Source organism: Podarcis erhardii (assembly GCF_964252035.2).
Source record: "Podarcis erhardii genome assembly, chromosome: 7".
Lineage (NCBI taxonomy): Eukaryota > Metazoa > Chordata > Lepidosauria > Squamata > Lacertidae > Podarcis > Podarcis erhardii.
The window spans coordinates 17,079,460-17,106,723 of NC_138511.1; the positions used below are offsets into that span (position 1 = coordinate 17,079,460).

The 27,264-nt window shown below is 47.0% G+C and overlaps 1 protein-coding gene and 1 long non-coding RNA gene across 3 annotated transcripts; one reads left to right on the forward strand and one right to left on the reverse strand.

Moving 5' to 3' along the window:
- The first annotated feature begins 232 nt into the window (after positions 1-232).
- EXOSC10 (exosome component 10) lies at positions 233-27,264 on the forward strand. 2 transcript variants are annotated; one of them, XM_081870902.1, is made up of 25 exons: positions 233-437; positions 1,234-1,370; positions 2,564-2,687; positions 3,390-3,494; positions 3,657-3,825; positions 4,889-5,000; positions 5,578-5,653; positions 6,021-6,131; positions 7,171-7,314; positions 8,861-9,051; positions 10,099-10,255; positions 10,895-11,043; positions 12,141-12,191; positions 12,925-13,036; positions 13,899-13,949; positions 15,041-15,119; positions 15,959-16,080; positions 17,045-17,140; positions 18,840-18,914; positions 19,816-19,903; positions 20,290-20,363; positions 24,053-24,224; positions 25,118-25,173; positions 25,530-25,606; positions 27,031-27,264. In XM_081870902.1, exons 1-25 carry the CDS (start codon positions 315-317, stop codon positions 27,059-27,061), a joined length of 2,682 nt encoding a protein of 893 aa, XP_081727028.1. In that variant the 5' UTR covers positions 233-314; the 3' UTR covers positions 27,062-27,264. The 2 variants fall into 2 exon arrangements, with proteins under 2 accessions (XP_081727028.1, XP_081727029.1); XM_081870903.1 differs by having other exon boundaries at positions 3,660-3,825.
- LOC309347098 lies at positions 9,756-15,978 on the reverse strand. Its single transcript, XR_014158848.1, has 2 exons — positions 15,847-15,978; positions 9,756-9,825 (listed from the first exon to the last, which is right to left on the reverse strand). It is a non-coding gene; the product is annotated as an uncharacterized lncRNA (long non-coding RNA).

Below are 27,264 nucleotides of genomic sequence, written 5' to 3' on the forward strand. Positions count from 1 at the left end.
ACCCCGCCCTCCTCAGCCAAGGCTGGGCTCAGAGCGGCTTACGAGCAATAATAAAAACAAGATGAATGATTACACCTTAAAAAACACACGCGCGCAGATATATGCACAAAAACACGCACTCAAAAAACTCCCCCCAAGTGAACTCGGAAATTTAACCTCCGAAGATGCAGTCACCTCTACTTTCATGACGTCTGTGGTTCGTTTTTCTCGCGAGAGAGAAACGAGATGAGCGCTCTCCTGCGGGAAGTGTGATCCCAATATGGCGGCGGCCCACTGAGTGGCGAAGCGGCGGCAGCTGGGAACGGGAAAGGAAAATGGCGGCCAAGGAGCGCGGCGGCGGCGGCTCAGACAACAACGCCGAGCCGCCGGGGGCAGAGGGCGACACGGCAGCGGACGCCGTGCTGCCTGGGTTCAAAGACGCCGATTCCTTCGTAAAGGTATAGGAGGTGAAAACTCGGGAAAAGGCAAAGTCGCTACGGGTGCCGCTTGGCTTGCGTGGAAGAGCAAAGCATGGCGGGATTTGTAGTCTCTTGGGGGACCCAGCAGCGTGGGGAAAGATATAGGAAAATGCATCTAATTTTGGGCTGCCGCTGTTTCTGCGAGTCATTGCAAAATATATAATAAGCCTTATTTATTTAGTCCTTCATTCGCCATATTCTGCCAAAGCAGCTTACAGGTTTTTTTTTAGTTATTTATTTCATGAAAGTTATTCACCGCTTCACTGTAAAAAAGGAAAAGCAAAAACCCACCGTCAAAGCGGTTTACAAAAGAAGTTTTTTATAGTATTAATCCTCCAACATTCAGCTTTATTGGAAGACCATGAGTTCTAATGCTGAGAGGGAGAGAGAAACTATTCTATTTATCTCTGCCGTTCATAATTTTACATGCTCCTATCATGTTGCCTCTTAACTCTAAAGTAGAAAGGCACGGACGCTGCACCTTTCCTCGTAACGGGAGTCCCTGCATTCCCTTGATTGTTTTGGTTGTCCTTTTCTCAACCTTTCCCAACAATATCCTTTTTGAGTTGAGGCGACCGGAACTGTACACCGTATTCCAGTGCACCCACACAATGTCCCCCTCTCTCTGTGGAAATTAGGCTTGAAAAGAGCTTTTTATTGTAGCTGGTATTTAAGGGTTGTAGCTTAGTCGTCAAGCATCTGCCTTGCTTCATTGGTGAAATAGATAAAACTGTTCGGCAATGACCACCGCACTGTCCTTTTCCCCACGGTCCAGCATGCCCTTGGAACGGTGGTGTCAGCCACCAAGGCTTCTGGCGGCCTCCCTCAGCCCGGAGACGAATACGATTTCTACCGCAGTTTTCCTGGTTTCCAGAACTTCTGCGAAATGCAAGGGGATCGATTGCTGCACTGGTGAGTGTTACTGCTCTCTTGCAGGCTTGTTGTGATGCCAAGATTCACTTTTTTTAAAAGCTGGGCCACTTTTCACATTGCTTTTGCCCCGTGTGCCCAAGATGTGAACCACACTGAGATCTATGGGTGTAGGGTGCTATACAAATTTAATTAATAATAATAATGAACTACCCATCAGTCTTGTTTTGTCAGGAACTGGTTGGGTCTGGAAGAGGAGATCCAGGAAAGCTCAGGGTTGGGCCAACAGGAGGACGATCCCAGGGGCTGCCAATGTGGGTGAAGACCCTGAGCAATGGTGACACAGGCAGTGGGGGAGGGAGATGCCCTCCCCCAAGTGAGTGCTGCTTGTCCCTCCCAACAACCCCATCAGCTCCCCTCCCCCCCGGGGGGGGGAGGAGGAGGTTCCTGGGAATGAGTGAGTTCCCACACAGTTGGCGACCGAAGGTGGGTTAGGAGACCAGCCAAGGGAGAGGCAGCTGCTGGAGACACCATCACTGTCTCTTAGGTCTAGCAGGAGCCAGAAAAGGCAGCAGCAGGGACAGATCTTGTGCCACAGCTTTCTCAAACTGCCAGATGACGTAAGGTAAGGGTGGGAGGAGCCCCAGGTCATTTCAGCTTAGCATTTCAGAGGTGAAAGGAAATTGGCATCAAGTAAAGCTGGATAGGGACGTGGGTGGCGCTGTGGGTTAAACCACAGAGCCTAGGACTTGCCGATCAGAAGGTCGGCAGTTCAAATCCCCACAGGGGATGAGCTCCCATTGCTTGGTCCCTGCTCCTGCCAACCTAGCAGTTTGAAAGCACGTCAAAGTGCAAGTAGATAAATAGGCGGGAAGGTAAACGGCGTTTCTGTTTGCTCCTCTGGTTTGCCAGAAGTGGCTTAGTCATGCTGGCCACATGACCCGGAAGCTGTACACCGGATCCCTCGGACAATAAAGTGAGATGAGTGCCACAACCCCAGAGTCTGCCATGACTGGACCTAATGGTCAGGGGTCCCTTTACCTTTACCTAAAGCTGGGCAGGCAATTAGTATGACCTATGGAGCCAAGAGGGGCTGATGTACCAAAGTGCTTGTATCAACAGAGATTGTAGGACTAAGATTGCAGGTTCTGGTCACAGCTTGATTTCGGGGAGCTGAGACACGCTGCTAAGGATTGTGTGACACACTCCAACAACCTGTTTTTTTCTCTTCCCAGCATGAGCAGAGTGATGCAGTACCATGGCTGCCGCAGCCACCTCCGGGACCGGAACAAGATCACAGAACTGGAAGACAAGTTTGACCTGCTGGTCGATGCCAATGATGCCATCCTAGAAAGAGTGGTGAGCATCGTCGGGCCTTGTGCAGTGCTTCTCACTCCCCACCCCTGAACACCTAGGTGTTGCCGCTCCATGAGGATCCCATGTTGGGTGTGCTAATAATAATAATAATAATAATAATAATAATAATAATAGTACCCCACCCATCTGACTGGGTTGCCCCAGTCACTCTGGGCAGCTTTCAGCAAATATAAAAGCATAATAAGATATCATACATTAAAAACTGCCCTAAACAGGGCTGCTTTCAGATGTCTTCTAAAAGTCAGATAGTTGATCTGGTAGTAGGGTGTTCCACAGGGCGGGTGCCACTACCGAGAAGGCCCTCCGCCTGCTTCCCTGTAACCTCACTTCTTGGAGTGAGGGAACCCCCAGAAGGCCTTCAGAGGAGGACCTCAGTGTCCGGACTGAATGATGGGGGTGGAGACACTCCTTCAGGTATCAAGGGCCAAGGCAGTTTAGGGCTTTAAAAGTCAGCAACAACACTTTGAATTGTGCTCAGAAACGTTCTGGGAGCCAGCGTAGATACTTTAGGACCAGTGTTATATGGTCCTGGTGGCTGATCCCAGTCACCAGTCTTGTTGCTGCATTCTGGATTAATTATAATTTCCGAGTCACCTTTATAGATAGCCCCAGGTCCTTCCCCCAAAATTGCATCCTCTGCCTGCCACCCCTGGTCCCATCTCACACTGTGACCTGCAATTTCAGGGCATGCTATTGGATGAAGCAGCAGGTGTCAACAAGAACCAGCAGCCTATCCTCCCCTCGGGCTTGCAGCCTCCTAAGACCATTGTCTCCAGCTGGAACCGCAAGGTGAGAAGCTTCCATTCTTCCTATGTCCTTTAAGGGGCTCTTTCTCTTTAAGCCAGGGGTGGGGAAACCTGTGGCTGTCCAGACGGTGTCAGACTGCATTTCCCATCAGCCCCCACCCCAACGGTCAGGGCTGAAGGGGGTTGTCTGATTTTTGTCTTCCAGCAGACTGGGGAAGCCAACAAGCGAACAAAGTCAGAAACCTTCCGCCTGCTGCACGCCAAGAACATCGTCCGCCCTCAGCTCAAGTTCCGTGAGAAGGTGGACAACTCCAACACCCCCTTCGTCCCAAAGCTCTTTGTTAAGCCCAACGCTCTGAAGCCACTGCCAGAAGGTAAGGGCATGCCATCTCCAAGGCAAGGCTGGGAGAGACTCCCTGCCTGAAACCCCGGAGAGCTGCTGTCGGTCAGTGTAGACCAGTATTTCCCAAACTTGGGTCTCCAGCTGTTTTCGGACTACAGTTCCCATCATCCCTGACCACTGGTCTTTGCTAACTAGGGATGATGGGGGTTGTAGTCCCAAAACAGCTGGAGGGCCACACAGAGGCTTGAACCAGCAAGACTCTGGGAAGGGTGCATATAATAATCTCTGCCTTTCTCTCCACCCCTCGGCCCAGGTCGTTTTATTCACAAAAGAACTTTTACAGAGTGTTGGTAAGAACCAATCAAATTTCTTCTGAGCATTTCAACAAACCCCACGTGGGGACAAAGTTAAACTACCAAAACTAATTAAGCACACATACTTTTGGGGTAAACAAAACAGAACTACGAAGGAGTGCATTTGGCAACCCCGAACAAGCAATATACATGATAAGAAGGATGGCCAGGAGGACAGCGATCATTATCACCTTTATGTGAGACCTGTTTCCTGGCCCTAAGATTAACATTCTAAGATTAACATATCAGAAAAGCTACATCAAGGAAACTGCCCACTATCTTTATGGCCTAGGATGTATGCCTGGCAAAGCAACTGGGCTGTGTACGTGACTTGTTAAGCAAGAGAAATGGGCAGAGATGCAGAGGGTTGTGGGATTTGGTCAGAAATTATTGTCAATGAATTAAACCCAGTCAACACAATGCATTCATCGTGGACACAATGGCTTGATGCATATTTTATAATTCCTCATAGTAATCCCACCTGACCCCACACTCTGGATATTAGCACTCCTACAGTAGTAAAAAAAAAAAAAGCTGGATACCCATGGTTGGGAAACACTGGTGTAGACAACACTGAGGAAGATGGACAAAAGGTCCCTAGCAGCTTGCTGTGTTCCTATGCTCAGAGTGCAAAGGTTATTATTGCAGAGGGAAAGCAGTAGCCTGCCAATTAAAAAATAAATAAGTCCTAGAAAGTAGATCCATCACCTCTAACCCTTTTTTCCCTCTCCGGACATACAGTGCTCTCAAAAAGCAGGCGGGAACGGAAGGAACGCCCGGAGGATTTGGATGTGCCGGCTGCGTTGGCCGACTTCCTCTATCAGCAGAGGACCCAACAGACTGAGCAGGACATGTAAGAGAGCGATTGATCAAGCAGGTCGGGGCCTTTCAGTTCCCCCGAGTTTGACAGGTGGCCGGGGGTGGGGGAAGGCACTTACTTGTCTAAACACTTGGCAGCACAACCAGCACAAAGCTTCGCAGAACCCAGGGATCAGCTTGATTGTGGAGGCTCTCACACCCTGTATTGGCCCAACCATGTCCTTCGTTGGCTACTAGCCCAGAAGGTTACATTCTCCTGCCTCTGTCCAAAGCAGTATGCCTTTGAGTGCCAGTTATTGGGAATCGCAGGTAAAGAGAAAACTGCTGTTGCACTTAAGTCCTGCTCGCAGCCTTTGCTTTGGGGCATCTGTCTGGCCACTGCGAGAACAGGAGGCTGGACTAGATAGGCCCCCTTTGGCCTGATCCTGAGTTCTTATGTACCTGCTCCCACACCTGTGACGCCATATTTGACATCAGGTATACAGCAGGTGTGTGTGGTTTGTCCCTAAATGGTCCGGCAGGCCTAAATATCTCCCTAGGCAATTGATTCTGCATCTGGAGCTTGCTCAGAGCTCTCTAACTTTCCCTTCTCCTTCCTCTCATCCTAAAAGGTTTGCTCACCCTTACCAGTACGAACTGGCACATTTTTCACCACCAGCCGAACTTCTTGAAAAGCCACAAGTCCAGGTAAGCTAGCTTTCTTTCTTGCTTGCTTTCTTTCTCAAATAATGTTTCATTGAGTAGATCACGCACAAAAGTTAAAGCCTTCTGGCTTCATGCCTGCCGAGCCGTAATGCCTTGCTACACCTTGTGGTATAGTGGTTAAGAGCGGTGCACTCGTAATCTGGTGAACCGGGTTCGCGTCTCAGCTCCTCCACCTGCAGCTGCTGGGTGACCTTGGGCTAGTCACACTTCTCTGAAGTCTGTCAGCCCCACTCACCTCACAGAGTGTTTGTTGTGGGGGAGGAAGGGAAAGGAGAATGTTAGCCGCTTTGAGACTCCTTAGGGTAGTGATAAAGCGGGATATCAAATCCAAACTCTTCTCCCCTCCCAGATGTTCAGGTCCCTGGAGGAGACACCCTGCCACTTCATCTCCACCTTGGACGAACTGGTGGAGCTGAACGAGAAGCTGGTGGGCTGCAAAGAGTTCGCCCTGGACTTGGAGGTAAGAATTTGTCCTGGTTTTTCAGTTTTGTGTCCTGCAGCAAAACTTTTGCATTGGGCAAGGAGATGAAGGTGTGAAGTGAAGCTTGGGTGTGAAAACTAGAGGTTTCACATTCAGCTTGGATCTTCTGTTAATTCCACAATCTTTCAAATCGTTAATTTGATTCATGCATCTGACAGAGTGCAACTGTGGTCCTATATGAGCCCAGGAAGCCACTTTTTATACAAAACCAGACGATTGGGTCCATCTAGCTTGGTATTGTCTACACTGACTGGCAGCTGCCCTCCTGGCTTTCAGGCAAGGAGTCTCTCCCAGCCCTACCTAGAGATGCCGCTGGGTAATTTATTTATTTCATTAAAAAAAAATACACCACTGGATTGTAAAAAAACAAAAACAAGCCGTTTACAAAGGCAATAAAACAATGACATAATCAGTAAAAGCAGTAAAAATAACTATTAAACATTCAAAAAATTAAAATCAGCCATAAACTAAAAAACTGATTAAAACACACATCAACATTCTGCATGCCTGGGCAAAGGTAAAGGGACCCCTGACCATTAGGTCCAGTCGTGACCGACTCTGGGGTTGCGGCACTCATCTTGCTTTATTGGCCGAGGGAGCTGGCGTACAGCTTCCGGGTCATGTGGCCAGCATGACTAAGCCGCTTCTGGCGAACCAGAGCAGCGCACGGAAACGGCGTTTACCTTCCCGCCGGATCGGTACCTATTTATCTACTTGCACTTTGACGTGCTTTTGAACTGCTTTCAAGCAGGGACTGAGCAACGGGAGCTTACCCTGTTGCGGGGATTCGAACCGCTGACCTTCTGATCGGCAAGTCCTAGGCTCTGTGGTTTAACCCACAGCGTCACCCGCATCCCTGCATGCCTGGATAGGCTTGTCTAAACAAAAAATGTTTTTAGCAGGCTCTGAAAACAGTTCTTCCAGTTACCCACCCAGGGAAGGCGAGCTGTTGCGTTTGCTGTGAATTGATGGACCCCTTTCCTTTATTTCTCTCCCTCTCTCATCCTGCCCTCCACAGCACCATTCCTACCGGAGTTTCCTGGGCTTGACATGCCTTATGCAGATTTCCACCCGGACAGAAGATTTCATCATCGACACATTGGAGCTGCGTAGTGACTTGTACATATTGAACGAGACCTTCACAGACCCTGCAGTGGTCAAGGTGAAAGGCCTTTTCTTTCTTTTTACAAATGGCAGCAGGGTCAGGTTTGGGTTTGTCCTTCACCCCACTCTTCCAGTCAAGCTTAAAACAACAAGCCGATGCAAATAAAATCTAGCAGGGTTGTCCAGGTGCTTCTTCTTAGGACAGATTCCTCAGGCTGAGGAACTGAGCCTGGAGGAGCAGCTGGGCTCCTCTTGGTTCCTCAAGTCACCTGGCCAGGCTGGACCGATGAGCTGCTGCGCCCTGTTTGGCCATTTGCATTAACTGCTCTGTAGAGCAGCAGACACCAAGCCAGTAAGCCTAAGGATGGACAGGCTGTGGCCCTCCAGATGTTCTGGGGCTCCCAGCTCTTGTATCCAGGGACAACAGTAATTGTAGAAACACCGGGGGGAAAGGGGAGCCTTGCAAAAGGTTGCGAACTGCCCCAGGGGTGTGGGAATTCAAGTGCTTAGGGTGGAGTTTCTCCCTGTTTTTGGACTACAGCCCCCATTATCCCTGACCACTGGCCCTGCTAGCTATCGATGGTGGGAGTTGTTGTTTTTAAGTTGTTATTTATACTTTTCAAGTTTATACATTTCATTAGTTTTACAATCAATTTAACATTTCAAAGTTTGATTTCCTTCCTCCTCTTTCTGCGGTTCCTTACATTTATTTTTTCATATCTTCTGCATGTCTAAATTAACTTAATTTGCTCATTTATTCATTTTCTTTAAATACATACACTTATAAAACTGCAGGTTATTACAATAATCCTGCCAATGTTTTTATCTGTTTGCAATTTATCTGTAAGTATTCAATGAACCATTTCCATTCTTTTTATAAAAATGTTTGTTATCTTGATTTCTTAGTCTTCCGGTAAGTTTCACCATTTCTGCATATTCCATAAGCCTTTGTATCCATTCTTCCTTTGGTGGTACTTCTGCTTCTTTCCACTTTTGAGGGAGTAGCATTTTTGCTGCTGTAAATAAATAAATTTCTATACAATTTAGTTAGGTCTGTCCCTATAATCCCCCCCCCAAAAAAGCTTCTGGGTTTGTTTGTTTTTAATAATAATAATAATAATAATAATAATAATAATAATAATAATATATTTCTACTCCGCCCATCTGGCTGGACTTCCCCAGCCACTCTGGGCGGCTTCCAACAAAATATTAAAATACAGTTATTTTGAACATCCTTTTCAATTCATTATATATCATTTCCCAGTAAGCTTAAACGAGGCATAGGCAAACTCGGGCCTCCAGATGTTTTGGGACTACAGCTCCCATCATCCCTAGCTAATAGGACCAGTGGTCAGGGATGATAGGCGTTGTAGTCCCAAAATGTCTGGAGGGCCGAGTTTACCTATGCCTGGCTTAAACCTTACTACAAGACCACCAGGGATGGTGAGTTGTAGTCCAAAAACAGCCGAAGACCCAAGTTTCAGAAACCCTGGCCTAGGCAGTGCCATCCTGGAATGACCAGAAGGATACATACACGGGTGGGTGGGAAGATAGGGGACCTTCTTGACATTCCCCCCGCTATTTATGGCTCTGGTGCTTCGCAGGTCCTGCACGGGGCCGACTCGGACGTGGAGTGGCTCCAGCGAGACTTCGGCCTCTACTTGGTGAACGTCTTCGACACCCACCAGGCGGCTCGGCTCCTCAATCTCGGCCGGCACTCCCTGGACCACTTGCTCAAGCTCTACTGCAAGGTGGATGCCAACAAACAGTACCAGCTGGCGGACTGGAGGATACGGTATGGAGGACTGGGGGTAGATTTGGGATGTTCCAATCCCATCTTGAGGTTATACCAATGTGAGTCTGTACAACAAGCTTCCATCCGCCCTGGTCTCCCAGAACCAGAAGAGGCATGAAGTGGGAGGGGCAACGATAGGCACGCAGGCACAGTCTTTGATTGCTTGGGGGAAACCCTAGAGAGGAGAAGACATAGATGGCTGTAGGGAGGTGGGGACCTTTAGTCTTGGCAAGTGATCCATTAGGGAAGACCTGCTGGGGATGGGCAGCTGTCCTCATTAAGCCTGATACTGCACCAAGTTTGTGCAGATCCTGTTCTATTATTATTCTTATTCTTATTATTCTTATTCTTATTCTTATTATATTTTATTTATACTTTTCAAGTTTATACATTTTTAGTTTTACAATCAATTTAACATTTCAAAATTTGACTTCCTTCCCCCTCTTTCTGCAGTTCCTTAAATTTATTTTTTAACACCTTCTGCATTTCCCAAGTTCATTTAACTTGCTCATTTAATTATCTACTGTAAATGTATACTCTTTTAAAACTGCAGGTTATAACTCTAATCCTGCTAATGTTGTTATCTGTTTACAATATATCTGTAAATATTCAGTAAACCATTTCCATTCTTTTATTTAAAAGTTTGTTATCTCGATTTCTTATTCTTCCAGTAAGTTTCACCTTTTTCTGCACATTCCATAAGCTTTTATATCTATTCTTCCTTTACTGGGACTTCTGCTTCTTTCCACTTTGGGGCAAGTAGCATTCTTGCTGCTGTAGTAGCATACATAAATAAATTTCTATACAATTTAGCTAGTTCTGTCCCTATAATTCCTAAATGAAAAGCTTCTGGGTTTTTTTTAAATAAAAGTTATTTTGAACATCCTTTTCAATTCATTATATATCATTTCCCAAGGAAATGAAATGTGCGGGTCCCATTCTTTCTAATAAAGAGTTAACTCTGCTTTGTGTGATTTACTGCTGGCTCCCTCCTGACCACCACACCCGAGATTCCCCGTAATCCATGTTTCTCTGTCTCTCCTCTAGACCCCTCCCAGAAGAGATGCTCAATTACGCCCGCGACGACACGCATTACTTGCTGTACATCTATGACCGGGTCAGGGAGGAGCTTTGGGAGAAGGCCAATGGGCAGCCTACTCAGCTCCAAGTGGTGTGGCAGCGGAGCAAGGACATCTGCTTGAAGGTGAGCTCCCTGTGTTGGGCAGAGGCATGCAAGGGAAGGAGGAGTGCGCGCGCGCGCGCACACACACACACACACACACACACACACTCACACACACACCCCTCCACCCCCAGATAGGAAAATGCAGCACACTAGACAAGAGTTTCTAAAAGCATGGGGAAAATGCAGAGAATGGTTCACAAAACAGTGCCCTAAAATACATACCTGGGCTTGTTCCGATTAATGTCTGCTGGAGACTTTGTGGATATTTAAGTTATAATTAGAAAAATCTTAATAATTATTCATAAAGGAAACAGTTTACAAGAAGTAAATAAGGCGGACAGATACAGGATAAAGGAAGCCTTTTATTTGGTTGTTTGTATTGTTGTATGTTATGCTCATTGTATGTTATGTTCACGTTTAATGAGGGTGGATTTGTGTATTGGGGGGTGGGGGGGGGGTTATGTTATGTTGTAAATAAAATTCCAGTAAAAAAAGTAAGGAAATGCAGCATGGAAGGCTTTGAGCGGGTGCTGGGAAACTAGAGCTGGACTCCCACCCGCGCCAGGCAGCTGTGGGTCAGGGATCCCCCCTACCAGCAGCAGCACACAAGTCCTTACAGGTCGCTCATGCCGCTTCCACCTGCCTCTTCTCCCTTAGAAATACGTCAAGCCCATCTTCACCGAAGACTCGTACCTGGAGCTCTACCGGAAGCAGAAGAAGCACCTCAACAGCCAGCAGCTGGCGGCCTTCCGGCTCCTCTTTGCCTGGAGGGACAAGATGGGGCGGCAGGAAGATGAGAGCACAGGGTGAGCTCTTTTACAGGGGACTGCTGGAGCGGGCTATAGGACCCAGTGTGGTGTAGTGGTTAGAGTGTCTGACTAGGATCTGGGAGAGACACGGGTTCTGGTCCCCACTTGGCCCTGGAGCTCTCACTGGGCGTGACCTTGACCCAGTCACTTCCTCACTCAATCCAGCCTACCTCTCAGGGCCATCGTTGGGATTAAATGAGTGGTGAGCCGTCCACTTGGCCTCCTTGGGGGAGAAATGGTGGGTATAAATGCTATAAATAAAAGGGGAGCTGTTAGAATTGGGATGGAACAGAGCGAGCCCTTGCTCGGCAAAGGAATCCTTTCAAAGCTGCCTGTATTATTGAGCCTCTTGAACTTTCCGATCATAAGGTTGGGAATTTGAATCCGTGCAACGGTGGTGAGCTCCCGTTGCTCTGTCCCAGCTCCTGCCAACCTAGCAGTTCGAAAGCACGCCAGTGCAAGTAGATAAATAGGGACCTCTGCGGGAGGAAGGTAAAAGGCGTTTCCGTGCACTCTGGTTTCCGTCACGGTGTCCCGTTGCACCAGAAGTGGTTTAGTCCTGCTGGCCACATGACCCAGAAAGATGTTTGTGGACAAACGGCGTGAAAGCGATATGAGCGCCGCAACCTCATAGTTGCCTTTGACTGGACGTGGGGTCTTTTACCTTTTACCTTTACCAGCAGTGGAGAACTGGATCTGGCCACCCATTATTATTTCACCCACCCATTCCTTTGCAGGGCACGTTTCACAGGTGGGCAGAGTCATAGTAGGATTTGAGGTTTCTATCTGTCCCCTACAGGCTTGTTTCCCTTCCTCTTCCTCTCTAAAAGGGGAAGGAGAAAGAGAGTTAAAGCTAGTAATATATTTGGCAGGTCTCTTTACAAGACTGATTTCATTGTATAGCGAAAGTAGTGGCATTTAACATTTAGTTCGTAATTGATTCATTGGAGGTTTTCCAGCAGAGGTTGGATGGCCATCTGCCTGTGATTCTCTAGCTGTGATGCTAGCATTGCGAGGGGGTTGGACTCGATTACCTTTGGGGGTCCCCTTCCAAATCTATGATTCTACCATTCATTTCTCTCCTTGTCCCGCAGGTACGTGCTGCCGAACCATATGCTGCTCAAGATAGCGGAGGAGCTGCCCAAGTGAGTGTGCCTTTTGCTTTGCAAGGGGAAGAACGGGTGTTTATTTGCAGCAGCAACAACGAAAAAACACGCATGTGCTGCCAACAATTGAGAAAAAATATATATCATGGCCGCGAACAGAATAAACTCCCCAAAGCCAAATGACAACCCCATTAAACAAATGCACGGAACACATCGCTTATCAGTAGATCCAATTAATAGTATTTAAAACATTAGCTGGGTCACCTCTTTGGGGAAAGCATGGGGTGAACAGGTGAATTTTGAAATCAGGTGCCCAAATAGTAATTTTCCTTTCCCCCAAACTGGCAAGTTTTCCATGAGAAAATTCGATCAGAAGCTAGGAAGGAAAAACGCTCCTCCTATCGGAATTCTTTCTGCTTTCCTTCTTCATTCTCTCCCAACCTTTATATCTCTATTGGGGATAGGCATTGCAGATACCCCTGAGGCTTTTCTTCCTTCTTCTCCTGTGATTGGTCTGTGGCTCCATCATTCTTCTGTGCCCCACCCACATTTCTTTAATGACCAGCTCTGGGACAGGAAGTGGCTAAGATCATCCTGGTCCTATAGCATCTCAAAGTCAACACCCTGTTGTTGTTGTTGCTGTAGTTGTTACATTACAGGGGGTTGGACTTGATGACCCTTTTTTGTCCCTTCCAGCTCCACAATGCTATGGTTTTCATTGGCTAGCGTTTTATCTTTTTAAAAATGTCCTGCTCCTTTTGTTGGTTTGCAGGGAGCCCCAGGGCATCATCGCCTGCTGCAACCCAGTTCCTCCCCTTGTTCGCCAGCAGATCAACGAAATGCACCTCTTCATCCAGCAGGCCAGAGAGATGCCACTGTTGAAGGTATGGGGGGACAGTATTAAGTACAGGACAGCTGTGTTTCAAAGCAACTGAACAGGTTCAATCCCTGGCATCTCTGTGGAGTTGGAAGAAGAAGAAGAAGAAGAAGAAGAAGAAGAAGAAGAAGAAGAAGAATTCTATTATTTATACCCCACCCATCTGGCTAGGTTTCCCCAGCCATTCTGGGTGACTTATAGCACATAAATTGTAAAACATTAGACATTAAAAATTTCCCAATACAGGGTTGCTTTCAGATGTCTTCTAAAAGTCAGACAGTTGTTTATTTCCTTGACATCTGATGGGAGGGCATTCCATAGGGCTGGTGCCACTACCGAGAAGGCCCTCTGCCTGGTTCTCTGTGACCACTTCTCGCAGTGAGGGAACTGCCAGAAGGCCCTCGGAGCTGGACCTCAGTGTCTGGGCTGAACGATGGGGGTGGAGATGCTCCTTCAGGAGAGACTCCTGTCTCTGAATTCTTGGAGAGCTGCTGCCAGTCAGTATAGACAATTCTGAGGTGGGTAGGCCAACAGTCTGACTTGATAAAAGGAAGCTTCCCCTGTTCCTAGGATCATACCAACTCTCTTCCCTAAAATCACCCTGCTCTTATGCCAAGTTAGCACCAGTTATGCAATGAGAATAAAATTATGCACTGTCTGTCAGCCTTCTAGCATATGTTTTCTTGAGCAGTTAAATTTTTTATGGGCATTCCTTGACTGCTGATATCATTGCTGTTCAGCCTGTGACTGGGAAGTAGACTTGGAGGTGTCAGGGTGGAGTGTGTGTATGTGTGTGTGTGTGTGTGCAAGAGATTTTTAATGTGATCTTAATTTTATCCTTATAATTATCTCTCCTTGCCCTCTCTTAGTCTGAAATTGCAGTTGGAGTGAAAAAGAGAGGACCTCTTCGAAACACAGAGGTAAGCTTCTTTCTGATGCCAATCTTGCATTTGTTTTACTTTTTCATGTACCAAATTTACATTCCACTTGACTGGAGTGAGACATCTGAGCGGCTTATAGGGAAATATTAAAACTATTGATAGAAAAACAGCTTGAAATAATTTAACCTGAAGTGTAAGAGATTGAGACACATTGATGTGTGTGTATTTGGATAGACTTGCCTAAACAAAAATGTTTTAAGCAGGGGACTAAAAAGAGTGCAGTAACAGCTCCTGCCTGGTGTCAGTAGGCAGGGAGTTCCAAAGTTCAGATTCAGCCACACTAAAAGGTCAGATAATAATAATAATAATAATAATAATAATAATAATAATAATAATAATAATAATAATTTATTATTTATACCCCGCCCATCTGGCCACTCTGGGCGGCTTCCAAAAGAATATTAAAATACAATAACCTAATAAACATTAAAAGCTTCCCTAAACAGAGCTGCCTTCAGATGCCTTCTAAAAGTCTGGTAGTTGTTTTTCTCTTTGACATCTGGTGGGAGGGCGTTCCACAGGGCGGGTGCCACTACCGAGAAGGCCCTCTGCCTGGTTCCCTGTAACTTGGCTTCTCGCAGTGAGGGAACCACCGGAAGGCCCTCGGTGCTGGACCTCAGTGTCCGGGTATAATGATGGGGGTGGAGACGCTCCTTCAGGTATACTGGACCAAGGCCGTTTAGGGCTTCAAAGGTCAGCACCAACACTTAGTTTCTTCCAACTAAGGAACAAGTATTATGTGACATCTGCAGATCAATGCAGCTGGGTGGGCACATAGTGGGTACGGCGATCCTGCAAGTACTGCTTGCAAGAGGTTAAAGGCTTTACCTGCCAACAGTAAGTAAATAAATAAAAAGTTTAAGGGTTCTGGGTGTTGTAGCTTTGCATGCAGAAAGTCACAGGTTCAATCTCCAGCTAGGTCTGAAAGCCTGGAGAGTTTCTGCCAGTCAGTGTAGGTAAACCTGAGGGAGAGGGGCCAATGGTTTGACCTGATATCAAGCAGTTCCCTATGTGACCAGCCCTTCCTTCAGAATCACGAGGGCTAGGATATCTTTAATTTCCTTTGGCAGAAGCCGGAGAATCATTTGTTTGGACCTCATGACAGCTCGCACATGCCTCAGGACGAGAAGCCAAACCACTTGGATCCAGGTGGGTCTGGAAAGAGGGGTGAAGGGGGACCCCCACCCCCCACCCCTGGGTTCTAAGCACACAAACCCCTGTAGCTGGTTCACTTTGTTGGCAGGCTCCCACGATTCCATGGGGGAAGTCATGACAGTTTAAAGCGGTCTAGCACAGCCTTAAATGTATAGTGTAGACGGGCCCTATATAACCGTGTGGGTCTATGAATCTGTCAACCTAAGTTGCCTCAGGGGAGTGTTAAAAAGTAAGGAAAGGAGAACCATGCGCCCATCACGAAGTTCGTTTGAGGATTAAAATGTAATAAGTAAATGTTAGTCTTTGTTTAAAAAAGGTTTATTTATATTTTTCAAGTTTATACATTTCATTAGTTTTACAATCAATTTAACATTTCAAAGTTTGACTTCCTCCCCCCTCTTTCTGCGGTTCCTTACATTAATTTTTTTAATATCTTCTGCATATCCAAATTAACTTAATTTACTCATTTATTCATCTTCTTTAAATATATACTCTTATGAAACTGCAGGTTATTACAGTAATCCTGCCAATGTTTTTATCGGTTTGCAGTTTATCTGTAAGTATTCAATGAACCATTTCCATTCTTTTTATAAAAATGTTTGTTATCTTGATTTCTTAGTCTTCCGGTAAGTTTCGCCATTTCTGCATATTCCATAAGTTTTTGTATCCATTCTTCCTTTACTGGGACATCTGCTTCTTTCCACTTTGGGGCAAGTAGCACTCGCTGCTGCTGCTGTAGTAGCATGCATAAATAAATTTCTATGCAATTTAAAGTAAATGGTAGTCTTAATTCCTTGTGCTTTTGTTTCCTTCCCCCGCCTCTTGTCATTCAGCACCTGGGCTGAGCCGGGAGCAGGCGCGTCTCTTTTCAGAAGCAGAGGAGGAGACGGAAAGGTCGGACGAGTTGCCAAGTCTGTCCTGCCTCCTGCTGAGAGCCAGCATTGACATCTTTAATGTAGGTTAGGTTTCTGAGAACAGGGCAGGGGACCAAATGAGCTAGAACAGGGGTAGGGAACAGTATTCAGCTGTTGGCCCACAATCCTGGTCTTTTCCCCAGCCACTTGGGAGCGGGGACACAATCCCTGTCTTTTCCCTACCCTGCCCCACTGAATGGGGCATGATCCTTGTCTCCGCCCATGTTTGACACCTAGCTTGGGTTGCCCACCTATTAGTCGCTTGACCTCACAACAGATTAAAAAGCAAGTACAGTCGTACCTTGGCTGTCAAACGGAATCCGTTCCGGAAGTCCGTTCCACTTCCAAAACATTTGGAAACCAAGGCGTGGCTTCCGATTGGCTGCAGGAGCTTCCTGCACACGATCGGAAGCCGCAGAAGCCGCGTCGGATGTTCGGCTCCCAAAGAACGTCCACAAACCAGAACAGTCACTTCCGGGTTTGAGTCACAAGGCAAGGCTTTCGGGATCCAAGGTACTAAAGTCTCTAGGTTACAGTGGAACCTTGCTTCTCGAACAGCTTAGTTGACAAATCGGCTTAGTTGACAAACCCAGAAGTAAGTGTTGCGGTTTCCAAACGTTTTTCGGAAGCTGAACATCGAACTTGACTTTCACTTGAGTGCGGGAAGCTCCTGCAGCCAATTGGAAGCTGCGCCTTGGTTTTCAAACGGTTTCAGGAGTCGAACAGACTTCCGGAACGGATTAAGTTCAAGAACCAAGGTTCCACTGTATTTATTAATAAAAGCAACAGTGGATCAAAATGCTATAAACAACCAGCCAAACCAGAAGTACAATTCAGCATCTGTTTGCTTCTACTTACCATTCTTTTAAAGCACAAGGGAGGGCGGCGGCAGGGTGGGACCTCTTGATATTTAAAATGCAATCTTAACCCATTCAGGGGATTTCCAGGCAGGCCTCTCCAGTTCTGTACTTAGTCCCACTAATCTATATTTCTGCCTTCCCAAAGGAGACAGAAGCAAGTGAGGAAGAGGACGAGAGTTTGACGGTCACCCAACGGAAAGCCCGCCAGATCATGGAATCCTTCGAAAACCCATTCCGAATGGTAAAAAGTCCTTGTTTTCCTACCCAGTGGTTTGGCTCATATGTAACACTTACAACCATGGTTTGCTTAACAACTGTGAGCTAACCACAGATGAGCAAGCAAACCACAACTCATTTATTCCAAAGTTTGTTCTGTCTTCTAGCTTCTTGTTCCTTGTGCCTTTGTATTTTGGGGTGCGATGGCCAAACAAACCATGGTTGATAAAGGGTACTGGGTTCACACATAGTGACAAGCTATAATTAAGACAAGCCAAGGTTGGTAAAGACAGCAACAAACCATGTCTTCAGATCATAGTTTGCTGACATTCAAACAAGCCATTAGGCAGGGTTTGCACCACACTAAGCCCTGGGTTAGTGAACCTAGCCAGTGTTAATAAGCAAATGACAACTCCCATCATCTCTAACTTATTGGCTGTGCATATTTTAATCATAATGTTTTCCTGCTATTCTGCTTGTAGGGAGAAGGAAAACGTTTCCAAGTTGTAAAAAAAATAAACCCAGAGATTTTTCATGTTGCCCTTCTTTCTCTCTTTATGTCTTGGCAACATGATTATATATGTAAACAGATATATTGCTTGTTAATGCAGTGTCTGAATTGCACATACTCCACAGCTGGGAAGCTGTTGCTTCTAGGGGGCTTTGTGAGTCTCCCCACTCCTTGGGAGTTGCAGAATTCATACTGCAAGATAGATTCCTGCTGCATAAATCCTGTCGGGAAGTGAAGTGGTCCCTTGGAATTCTGATTTCTTTTAACTAACATGCGGTGCACCCCACTTTTAATCCAGGATTGGTTCCCTCAAACAGCTTACAATTGCGAGTGGGCCCTGGTTAGTTAAGATCAGAAGTGGGGAATCTGGCCAGGGCAGCAGGCAGGTTGTGGCCCTCCAGACTTCTCTGTGCGGCCCTCTGGCCCCTCCCCAAGCCACACCCCTTCACTGTTCCTGCTCCAAACCCTCCTTGAATGCTTTTGCCTGGCTGGAATATGTCTTTGAATTCTTACCTGTCTGGACAGAGGATAAAGAGGGCTGTATGTGTGAGAGAGGCAGGCGGAGAGAGACAGAGAAGAAACTAGTTAGGCAAAGGCAAAATTAACATTAATTGCTCTGCTTGCTTTTGCCACCTGGCCCCCGGAAGGTTACTCGGAAGGGAAATGTGATTCTCGGGCTGAAGAGGGTTCCCCAGCCCTAATCTAGATATTAGGGGATATCTATATACCTACGGGACCACCTCTCCTGGTATGCCCCACGGAGGACCTTAAGGTCCATAAATAGCAACAGCCTAGAGGTCCCGGGCACTAAGAAAGTTAGATTAGCCTCAACCAGAGCCAGGGCCTTTTCAACTCTGCCTCCGGCCTGGTGGAACGCTCTGTCTCATGAGACCAGGGCCCAGCGGGATCTGATTTCTTTCCACAGGGCCTGTAAGACAGAGTTGTTCCACCTGGCCTTTGGCTTAGAATCAGTTTGATTCCCTCCCCCTCTTTCTTTCTCCTTTCTCCTCCTGTGAAGAGGCTGCATCCTAATGTTTTAATGTTGTATTTTAATCTTGTTTTTTAAATTGTATTTTAATCAGCTTGTTTTTATTATTGGTTGTTAGCTGCCCTGAGCCCGGTCTTGGCTGGGGAGGGCAGGGTATAAATAATTTATTATTATTATTATTATTATTATTATTATTCCCATGGTCGTGTTTTTCCTTCCCTCCAGTATTTGCCAGCGGACCAGAACCCCGCTCATATCTCCCAGTTGGCAAAGTTTGACCCATCATCGAAAATCTATGAGGTAAGAACGGTTATTTAACAAAACCTCCCCCTGCTCTGGTTATAAGCCGGAGTTGTCCACACTGACTGCCATTGGCCTTTGGGCTGCGGTCCCCTCCAATGCTGCTGCCTGATCTTGTTAACTGGAGAACAACAGGAGCGTGGGTGGCAATCTGCCTCACACCACGTCTGACCATTGCTTCATCTAGCTCATTGCTGTCAGCACTGACAGGTAGCGGCTCCCCAGAGTTTCAGATGTTCCGTCTCCCTACCATACCTGGATCTGCCAGGGATCGAACCTGAGACCTTTTGCACACAGTGCAGGTTCCTCAACCACTGTGCTACTGCCTACACCCTCCCTGGAGATTGGGCTGGCTCAGCCACATACACCAGAACACGGTGTAACATTGGCAGAGCTGCAATTTTTGTGTGTGTTTCTTTTTTTTTAAATGATATTTTATTAGTTTTTTAACAAAAAAGGAGTTACAGGACAATGAACAAAAAACACAAAAATACAAAAATTTAAATTTAACAGAAAAAGAAAAAGAAAAAAGAAAAATCCCTCTTTTTAATTTCTCACCGTTCTTAACTTGTTTTCCTGACTTCCTCACACCTCCCTTTTTTGTATTCCATTTAAAAATTGGTTCAGCAAATTCATACCCTCTTGATTTATCCTTAATTATTTTCCTCACATATTATAGCTTCAAATTTTCGTCTAGTATCAATCCATTCTTACATATTCTTATTTTACCTTATTACTAGAACCACTTCATTTCATTTCAACGTCATCAACATTCAAAATTTTTACAATGTTTCTGTAAATAAATTTTAAATTTCTTCCAATCTTCTTCCACCAACTCTTCTCCCCGGTCTCGGATTCTGCCAGTCATTTCCGAATTTTTGTGTGTGTTTCCTCCTCCCAGATCAGTAATCGGTGGAAGCTCCTCAGCCAGGCCCAGCTTCAAGCAGGGACAAAGAAAGAATCTGCTAAGAAGAAGATCCAGCAGACAGGTGTGAGGCTGGCCTGTTTGTTTTTGTTTTGTTTTTATTATATTTTTATTAAAGATCTCTTCATTTACAAAAAAATACATGCATCGTCTCTTTTTTTCAAGTTGCGTTTTCTACAGATCAAAGGTCTTTTTTTTTAATAGCTTTAATTAAATTTGCCAAAATCTATACTACCGACATGGGCTGCCACACGTCCCGATTTTCCGGGACTTTTCAGCGATTACGAGGGCTGAATACTGGCTACATCTGGGAAATCCTGGGTGTATGGCAACCCTAGGCTTGGGTGTCCTGGATTCTCAAAGCTCTGGTTGACCACAATGCATTGCTAGTTGTGTGCCAGCATGGCAGTCCTTGTGCTAACTTTGCCCTTTCCATCCTTCTCCCACCAGCGGCTCATGAAGTCCCCAAGAAGGAAAGCAAAGGCAAAGCGGAAAACGCAGTCTCTGTCCGACAGCTGGTTGCGGTAAGTGGGGTCCCCCAACCCAGCATCTACGACTAAACATTTGCAGATCTAGGGCCCATCTTTTAGCCCACTGGTAGGCAAACTAAGGCCCGGGGGCCAAATCTGGCCCAATCGCCTTCTAAATCCGGCCTGCGGACGGTCCGGGAATCAGTGTGTTTTTACATGAGTAGAATGTGTCCTTTTATTTAAAATGCATCTCTGGGTTATTTGTGGGGCATAGGAATTTGTTCATTCCCCCCCCCATATAGTCCAGCCCCCCACAAGGTCTGAGGGACAGTGGACTGGCCCCCTGCTGAAAAAACTTGCTGACCTTTGTTTTAGCCCAAACATACATTTGGGGACCCACCCCCAGCCACACTCACCTGTAAAAATAATATCCCAATTTTTAAAAACCTCAGTGTCAATTTGTATGTAAAATATTATAGCTGAGGACCAGTGATCTAGATCTAGATTTGGGGGGCCCTGCCTCCTTGGCTCCATAAACCCATCCACAGTGCGTCCTACCCTATAAAAAGCATAATTCAGAATAGTGGTTATCTACAGCCATACTACCCTGAACACACCCAGTCTTGTCTGATCTCAGAAGCTAAGCAGGATCAGGCCTGGTTAGTACTTGGATGGGAGACAGCTCAGGAATACTGAGTGCCATAGCCTTAAAAATATGGATTTGTCATGGCTTTTGGCCAGTACAATAAATTTATTGGTGATGATAAACAACCCACCAGGGTAGACAATCCAAGGAAGTTTAAAACAGTAACACTTAATTTTACACTCATTCAAAATCCCATTAAAACTATTTACATTCTTTACATGGAGGTCAACCTATAGAATTTCTAGCAACATACACATTTGTTTTGTGTTTATTTACTCCATCTTCTTTGCCACGTTTCCCCCAAGGGAGGCTGTAGGTTACTGGTTCGCTAACTTTTTTCTCTGGGGCACACTTTCAGAATAAAAAATTGTTTGTTCAGTAATGTATTTCTTTATTGATAAATAAAAAAAATCACAGCTGGGATTGTCCTCAGTATCACTGATTAAAAATTAAATTAAATTAAATTTATTATTTGTACCCCGCCCATCTGGCTGGGTTTCCCCAGCCACTCTGGGCGGCTTCCATAAAAACCAGAGATACACTAAAATATCACAGATTAAAAACTTCCCTGAACAGGGCTGCCTTAAGATGTCTTCTGAATGTCAGGTAGTTATTTATCGCTTTGACATCTGATGGGAGGGCGTTCCACAAGGCGGGTGCCACTACCGAGAAGGCCCTCTGCCTGGTTCCCTGTAGCTTTGCTTCTCGTAATGAGGGAACCGCCAGAAGGCCCTCGGCGCTGGACCTCAGCGTCCGGGCAGAACGATGGGGGTGGAGACGCTCCTTCAGGTATACTGGGCCGAGGCCGTTTAGGGCTTTAAAGGTCAACACCAGCACTTTGAATTGTGCTCGGAAACGTACTGGGAGCCAATGTAGGTCTTTCAAGACCGGTGTTATGTGGTCTCGGCGGCTGCCCCCAGTCACCAGTCTAGCTGCCGCATTCTGGATTAGTTGTAGTTTCCGAGTCACCTTCAAAGGTAGCCCCACGTAGAGCGCATTGCAGTAGTCCAAGCGGGAGATAACTAGAGCATGCACCACTCTGGCGAGACAGTCCGCGGGCAGGTAGGGTCTCAGCCTGCGTACCAGGTGGAGTTGGTAGACAGCTGCCCTGGATACAGAATTGACCTGCGCCTCCATGGACAGCTGTGAGTCCAAAATGACTCCCAGGCTGCGCACCTGGTCCTTCAGGGGCACAGTTACCCCATTCAGGACCAGGGAGTCCTCCACACCAGCCCGCCCCCTGTCCCCCAAAAACAGTACTTCTGTCTTGTCAGGATTCAACCTCAATCCATTAGCCGCCATCCATCCTCCAACCGCCTCCAGGCACTCACACAGGACCTTCACCGCCTTCACTGGTTCTGATTTGAAAGAGAGGTAGAGCTGGGTATCATCTGCATATTGATGGACACCCAGTCCAAACCCCCTGATGATCTCTCCCAGCGGCTTCATATAGATGTTAAAAAGCATGGGGGAGAGGACGGAACCCTGAGGCACCCCACAAGTGAGGGCCCAGGGGTCTGAACACTCATCCCCCACCACCACTTTCTGAACACGGCCCAGGAGGAAGGAGCGAAACCACTGTATAACAGTGCCCCCAGCTCCCAGCCCCTCTAGACGGTCCAGAAGGATGTTATGGTCGATTGTATCAAAGGCCGCTGAGAGATCCAGCAGAACTAGGAAACAGCTCTCACCTTTGTCCCTAGCTCGCCGGAGATCATCAACCAGCGCGACCAAGGCAGTTTCAGTCCCATGATGAGGCCTGAATCCCGATTGGAAGGGATCCAAATGGTCCGCATCCTCCAGGCGTGCCTGGAGTTGTTCAGCAACCACGCGCTCAATCACCTTGCCCAAGAATGGAAGATTTGAGACTGGGCGATAGTTGGCCATACTGGCCGGGTCTAAAGATGGTTTTTTAAGATGGTTTTTGTTCTAATTTTGAAAAGATATCTATCCATATTCTGAAATTATTATTTTTTTAAAATTGATTACTATACAGTGGTGCCTCGCAAGACGAAATTAATCCGTCCCGTGAGGCTCTTCGTATAGCGGTTTTTTCGTCTTGCGAAGCAAGCCCATTGACAGCTTAGCGAATTAGCGGTATTAGCGGTTTAGCGGCTTTTAGCAATCAGCTGTTAAGCGGCTTATCATCGGATCAGCTGATAAGCGGCTTAGCAGCTTAGGGAAAGAGGGGAAAAAGGGAAAAAACCCCGCAGAAACTTGCAAGACATTTTTGTCTTGCGAAGCAAGCCCATAGGGAAATTTGTTTTGCGAAGCGCCTCCAAAACGGAAAACCCTTTCGTCTAGCGGGTTTTCTGTCTTGCAAGGCGTTCGTCTTGCGAGGCACCACTGTACTATATACTATGCTATACTGGTATACATGTTTAAATGTTTCCTTGATTGTCCCTGGATCTTATCTTCCCAACTCTCTTGCCATCTTCTCCTGCCAAACCCTTTGAGAACCACTGCTCTAGGTGGTGTACATGATTCTCCTCCTCCTCCCCATTTTATCCTCAAAACAACCCTGCTAAGTAGGTTAGGCTGAGGGATAGCGACTGGCCCAAGGTCGCTCGCATGAGCCCTTTGAACTGAGCCTGGAAACAAACCGGAAGCCAGTGCGGCTTCTTTAGAGCAAGGGTTATATGTGACCCAAAAGGAACCCCAGCCAGTAATCCAGCCGCTGCTTTTATCTGTATTGTAGTTTAACAGTTATTAGACTGTTGGATTATATGACCTGGGAGATCAGGGTTCGAATCCCGACTCAGCCATGAAGCTCACTGGGTGATAGCCCTAAATAACCCAGGCCTTGAATACCTGAAAGGCCGTCTCCTTCCCTATAGACCCTCTTGGGTGCTGAGATCAAACAAGGGGGCCCCCTTGGTAGTTTCCCTGACCTTGGGGGTGCCAGGAGGTAGCCTGGATGAGGGCATTCTCTGTGGCAGTACAGGCGCAGCCCCACCTGGAAAAAATGTTGGGCTTTAACCTGGGACCTTCTGCATGCAAAGCATATGTTCCTCTGCTGAGCTGCAGCCCTTCCCTGCCCTCTTCTTCCAGGCTATGTTTTGAAACTCCTTCCTTCCTCCCTCCTTTGGTTTTACAGCAGGAACAAGCAGGCCACAAGCGGGAGAGAGTGGTAAGCGATCCGGGTACCGAGACCCCCCGGGCCGAGAAGAAGAAGCCCAAAGCTTCCCCGCAGACGGAAGAACCAGAGGCCACTCCAAAGCCCTTCACCCCCTTTGATTACAGCAAATCCGACCTCAAAGTGTTTGCCGGTGAGGCTCCTGTCGGCCCCCGTGAGCTCAAGAGGCTGGACTCAGGATCCACTAGGGCTCTCCTTATGTAATAGTCACGTGTGGGGAAGGTGCCTAACTCAGTGGTCCCAGCTTAGATCCCCAATGGACTCTCCAGCTACGGCTGGGAGAGATGGAAATGCCAGAGGGCTGCTGCCAGTCAGTGTAGACAGTACTGAGCTGGATGGACCAACGGTCTGTGTATAGCAGTTTCCTAACCTTTTTATCACCAACATTATTATTTATTTTATTGCTATTACTACTGCTGTTTAGTTTTGTTTACGCCCTCTGCTTTGTTTTGACGCCAAGGCAAAATAAGACGCTGCCTAGTTCCTTTTTTTTTTTTTTAGGGACGCGGGTGGCGCTGTGTGTTAAACCACAGAGCCTCGGACTTGCTGATCAGAAGGTCGGCGATGGGGTGAGCTCCCGTTGCTCGGTCCCTGCTCCTGCCAACCTAGCAGTTCGAAAGCACGTCAGAGTGCAAGTAGATAAATAGGTACCGCTCCGGCGGGAAGGCAAACGGCGTTTCCGTGTGCTGCTCTGGCTCGCCAGAAGCGGCTTAGTCATGCTGGCCACATGACCCGGAAGCTGTACACCGGCTCCCTTGGCCAATAAAGCGAGATGAGCGCCGCAACCCCAGAGTCGGTCACAACTGGACCTAATGGTCAGGGGTCCCTTTACCTAGTTCCTTTTTTAGAAGTCTTGGCTGTTTGAATTCTTCCACTGCATGTCTGTTTTACAGCCGGTGCTTTTTATTCGTGCCTAAACTTTGCTGGTCTTGACGGCTCTTGAAATGATCTATTCTCTGCAAGAGCGATCTCCCTTGCTAAGATTTGCCTTCTGTCCCCATCTTTCTCCCTCTCTCTTTTTATCAGGAAGCAGCAGGCCTAAACCCTCAACACAGTTTGATCCCTCCAAGCAAGCTGGCAAGGTAAGGTTGTTTTCTGCACACAGGAATTTTGATAAATCTCTTGAGGCAGGGGAGCCCATGAAGGCTAGTAGCAGAGGATGGCTCAGTTCTGCCTCCATGGTCAATAATGCTTTTGAATATCAGCTGCTGGAAAACACAGGAGGGGAAGAGTGTTCAGGCCCTGGTTCTGGGCTTCCCTTGGGGGCATCGTGAGAATAGGATGCTCGACTAGATGGGCCAGTGGGGTAGTGGTTAGAGCTTTCAAATCCCCACTTGACCATAAAGCTCACTGGGTGACCTTGGGCCAAGAACTGCTGTTTTGACATGACTACCTTCTTTCCGCCTTTTTCTCTCTCAAAAATAAAAACCAAACATAGAAGTTTCCTGGAGCCGGCAAAGTCCAGCAACCAGCCGGAACGAAAAGCATGTCGTACATGGCTGGGAAATCCAACAGGTATGTCCGGACAGTTGTTTGCTAGAACATTCGAGCTGCCTTGCAAATAGGACTTTAAAGCTTTCTAGTCCTCAACATTGTTTGTTCGGGGGACGGGACGCTTTTTTTCAAGTACATTCTGCATCAAGAGAGCAGTTACCGTATTTTTCGCTCTATTGGACGCACTGGACCACAGGACGCACCTAGTTTTTAGAGGGGAAAATCAAGGAAAAAAATATTATTCCCCCCCAGCCCCAAAGAGCAATGGACAGGCTGCACGCTTCCTCTTTAGCCTTGAGCAGCATCTTTAGCCTTGCACAACGGGATGGATCGTGCCTGCTGTCCACCGGGGCTGGACTAGATGACTCCTGGGGTTCCCTTCCAACCCTGCAATTCTGTGACCTCGGAAGTTGTTGGGGGTCTCCACCACTGGAGGCTTTTAAGCAGCGGTTGGGGGACCATCTGCCTGGCGTTCTTTAGCTGTGATTCCTAGATTGTGAGGGGGCTGGGCTAGATGACCCTCGGGTGGCCATCCCAACTCTATACAGTCCTACACTTCTGTGGCAGGAGATCCACAGCCACTTCACACAATGCCCACTCCCAATTTTCATTGGAGAGACATGTGGCTTCACTGTCTAGGTAGGTACCCCCCTACCTGCCACTCTTCCCTCACCCCACTTAAGCCAAGGGAATTCCTGCCCAGAGAAGCTCCCAGGTGAGGCAAGGGTTAAGATCTACCTCTGGTAAATGGCTTTGTATCCTCCCTCTTTCCCTTTTCTCTTCTTCTTCTATGCTAGTTCCTTCTCCTGTGTTTTGTTTAATCTGTTTTTATTGTATACTAAAATAAAAGCTGCAAAGTTTCCTTTTTTATAATATTCCCCTCTCCAAACTAAAACGTTAATCTAGATAAAAACACTGATCCAGAGGAAAATAAGGGGGTGGAGAAAGGACGAAAAAAAGAAAAAGAGGTAGAGATAGAGAGATTTTTAAAAAGTTGGCTTCTTTAGCCTTGTGCAGCCTCCCGCAGCTGGAAAGGCGTGCTAGGCAAAAGAGGAAGCCCGGGCAGCGAGCGGGATAGATCACGCTCGCTGCCCGGGCTTCCTCTTTAGCCTTGCACAGCCTCCCGGGCTGGAGAGATTGCGCAAGGCTTTTCTAGAGGAGGGAGAAGGGACTGACTGGCCGCGTCAGTCCCTTCTCTCTCCTGGGGAAAAGCCCGCAAGAGCCGTGCGAAGCTTGTGTGTGGCTCTTGGGGGCTTTTCCTGCATGCCTCCCCCCCCCCCCCCGCATTCACTCCATAGGACGCACAGACTTTCCCCCTTAGTTTTTAAGATGGAAAAACTGCGTCCTATGGTGCAAAAAATATGGTAAGCTTCAGCTGATGGTTGGAACGTCCCCGGCTAAAATTTATTCTGAAATAAGAATTTATAATGCAATTCTCTTTGCAGAGGCTTCAGGCATAACTGGCCGAAAAGATAGTACGACTCCTGGAAGCTTTTGGAAGGAGCCGTGGAATGCAGAGTTGGAATGGCTTTTAAACGAAAGGGGATGCTGTTTGCCACTGCCGTTTTTTGTACGGATACCTGCTGTTGCTCTTTTTTAAAAAATAAAAAAGATATATATTAATCTGCTTTTCTTTCCCCCACAAATGATGGAGGAAAGGGAGCATCTTAATAGATTCG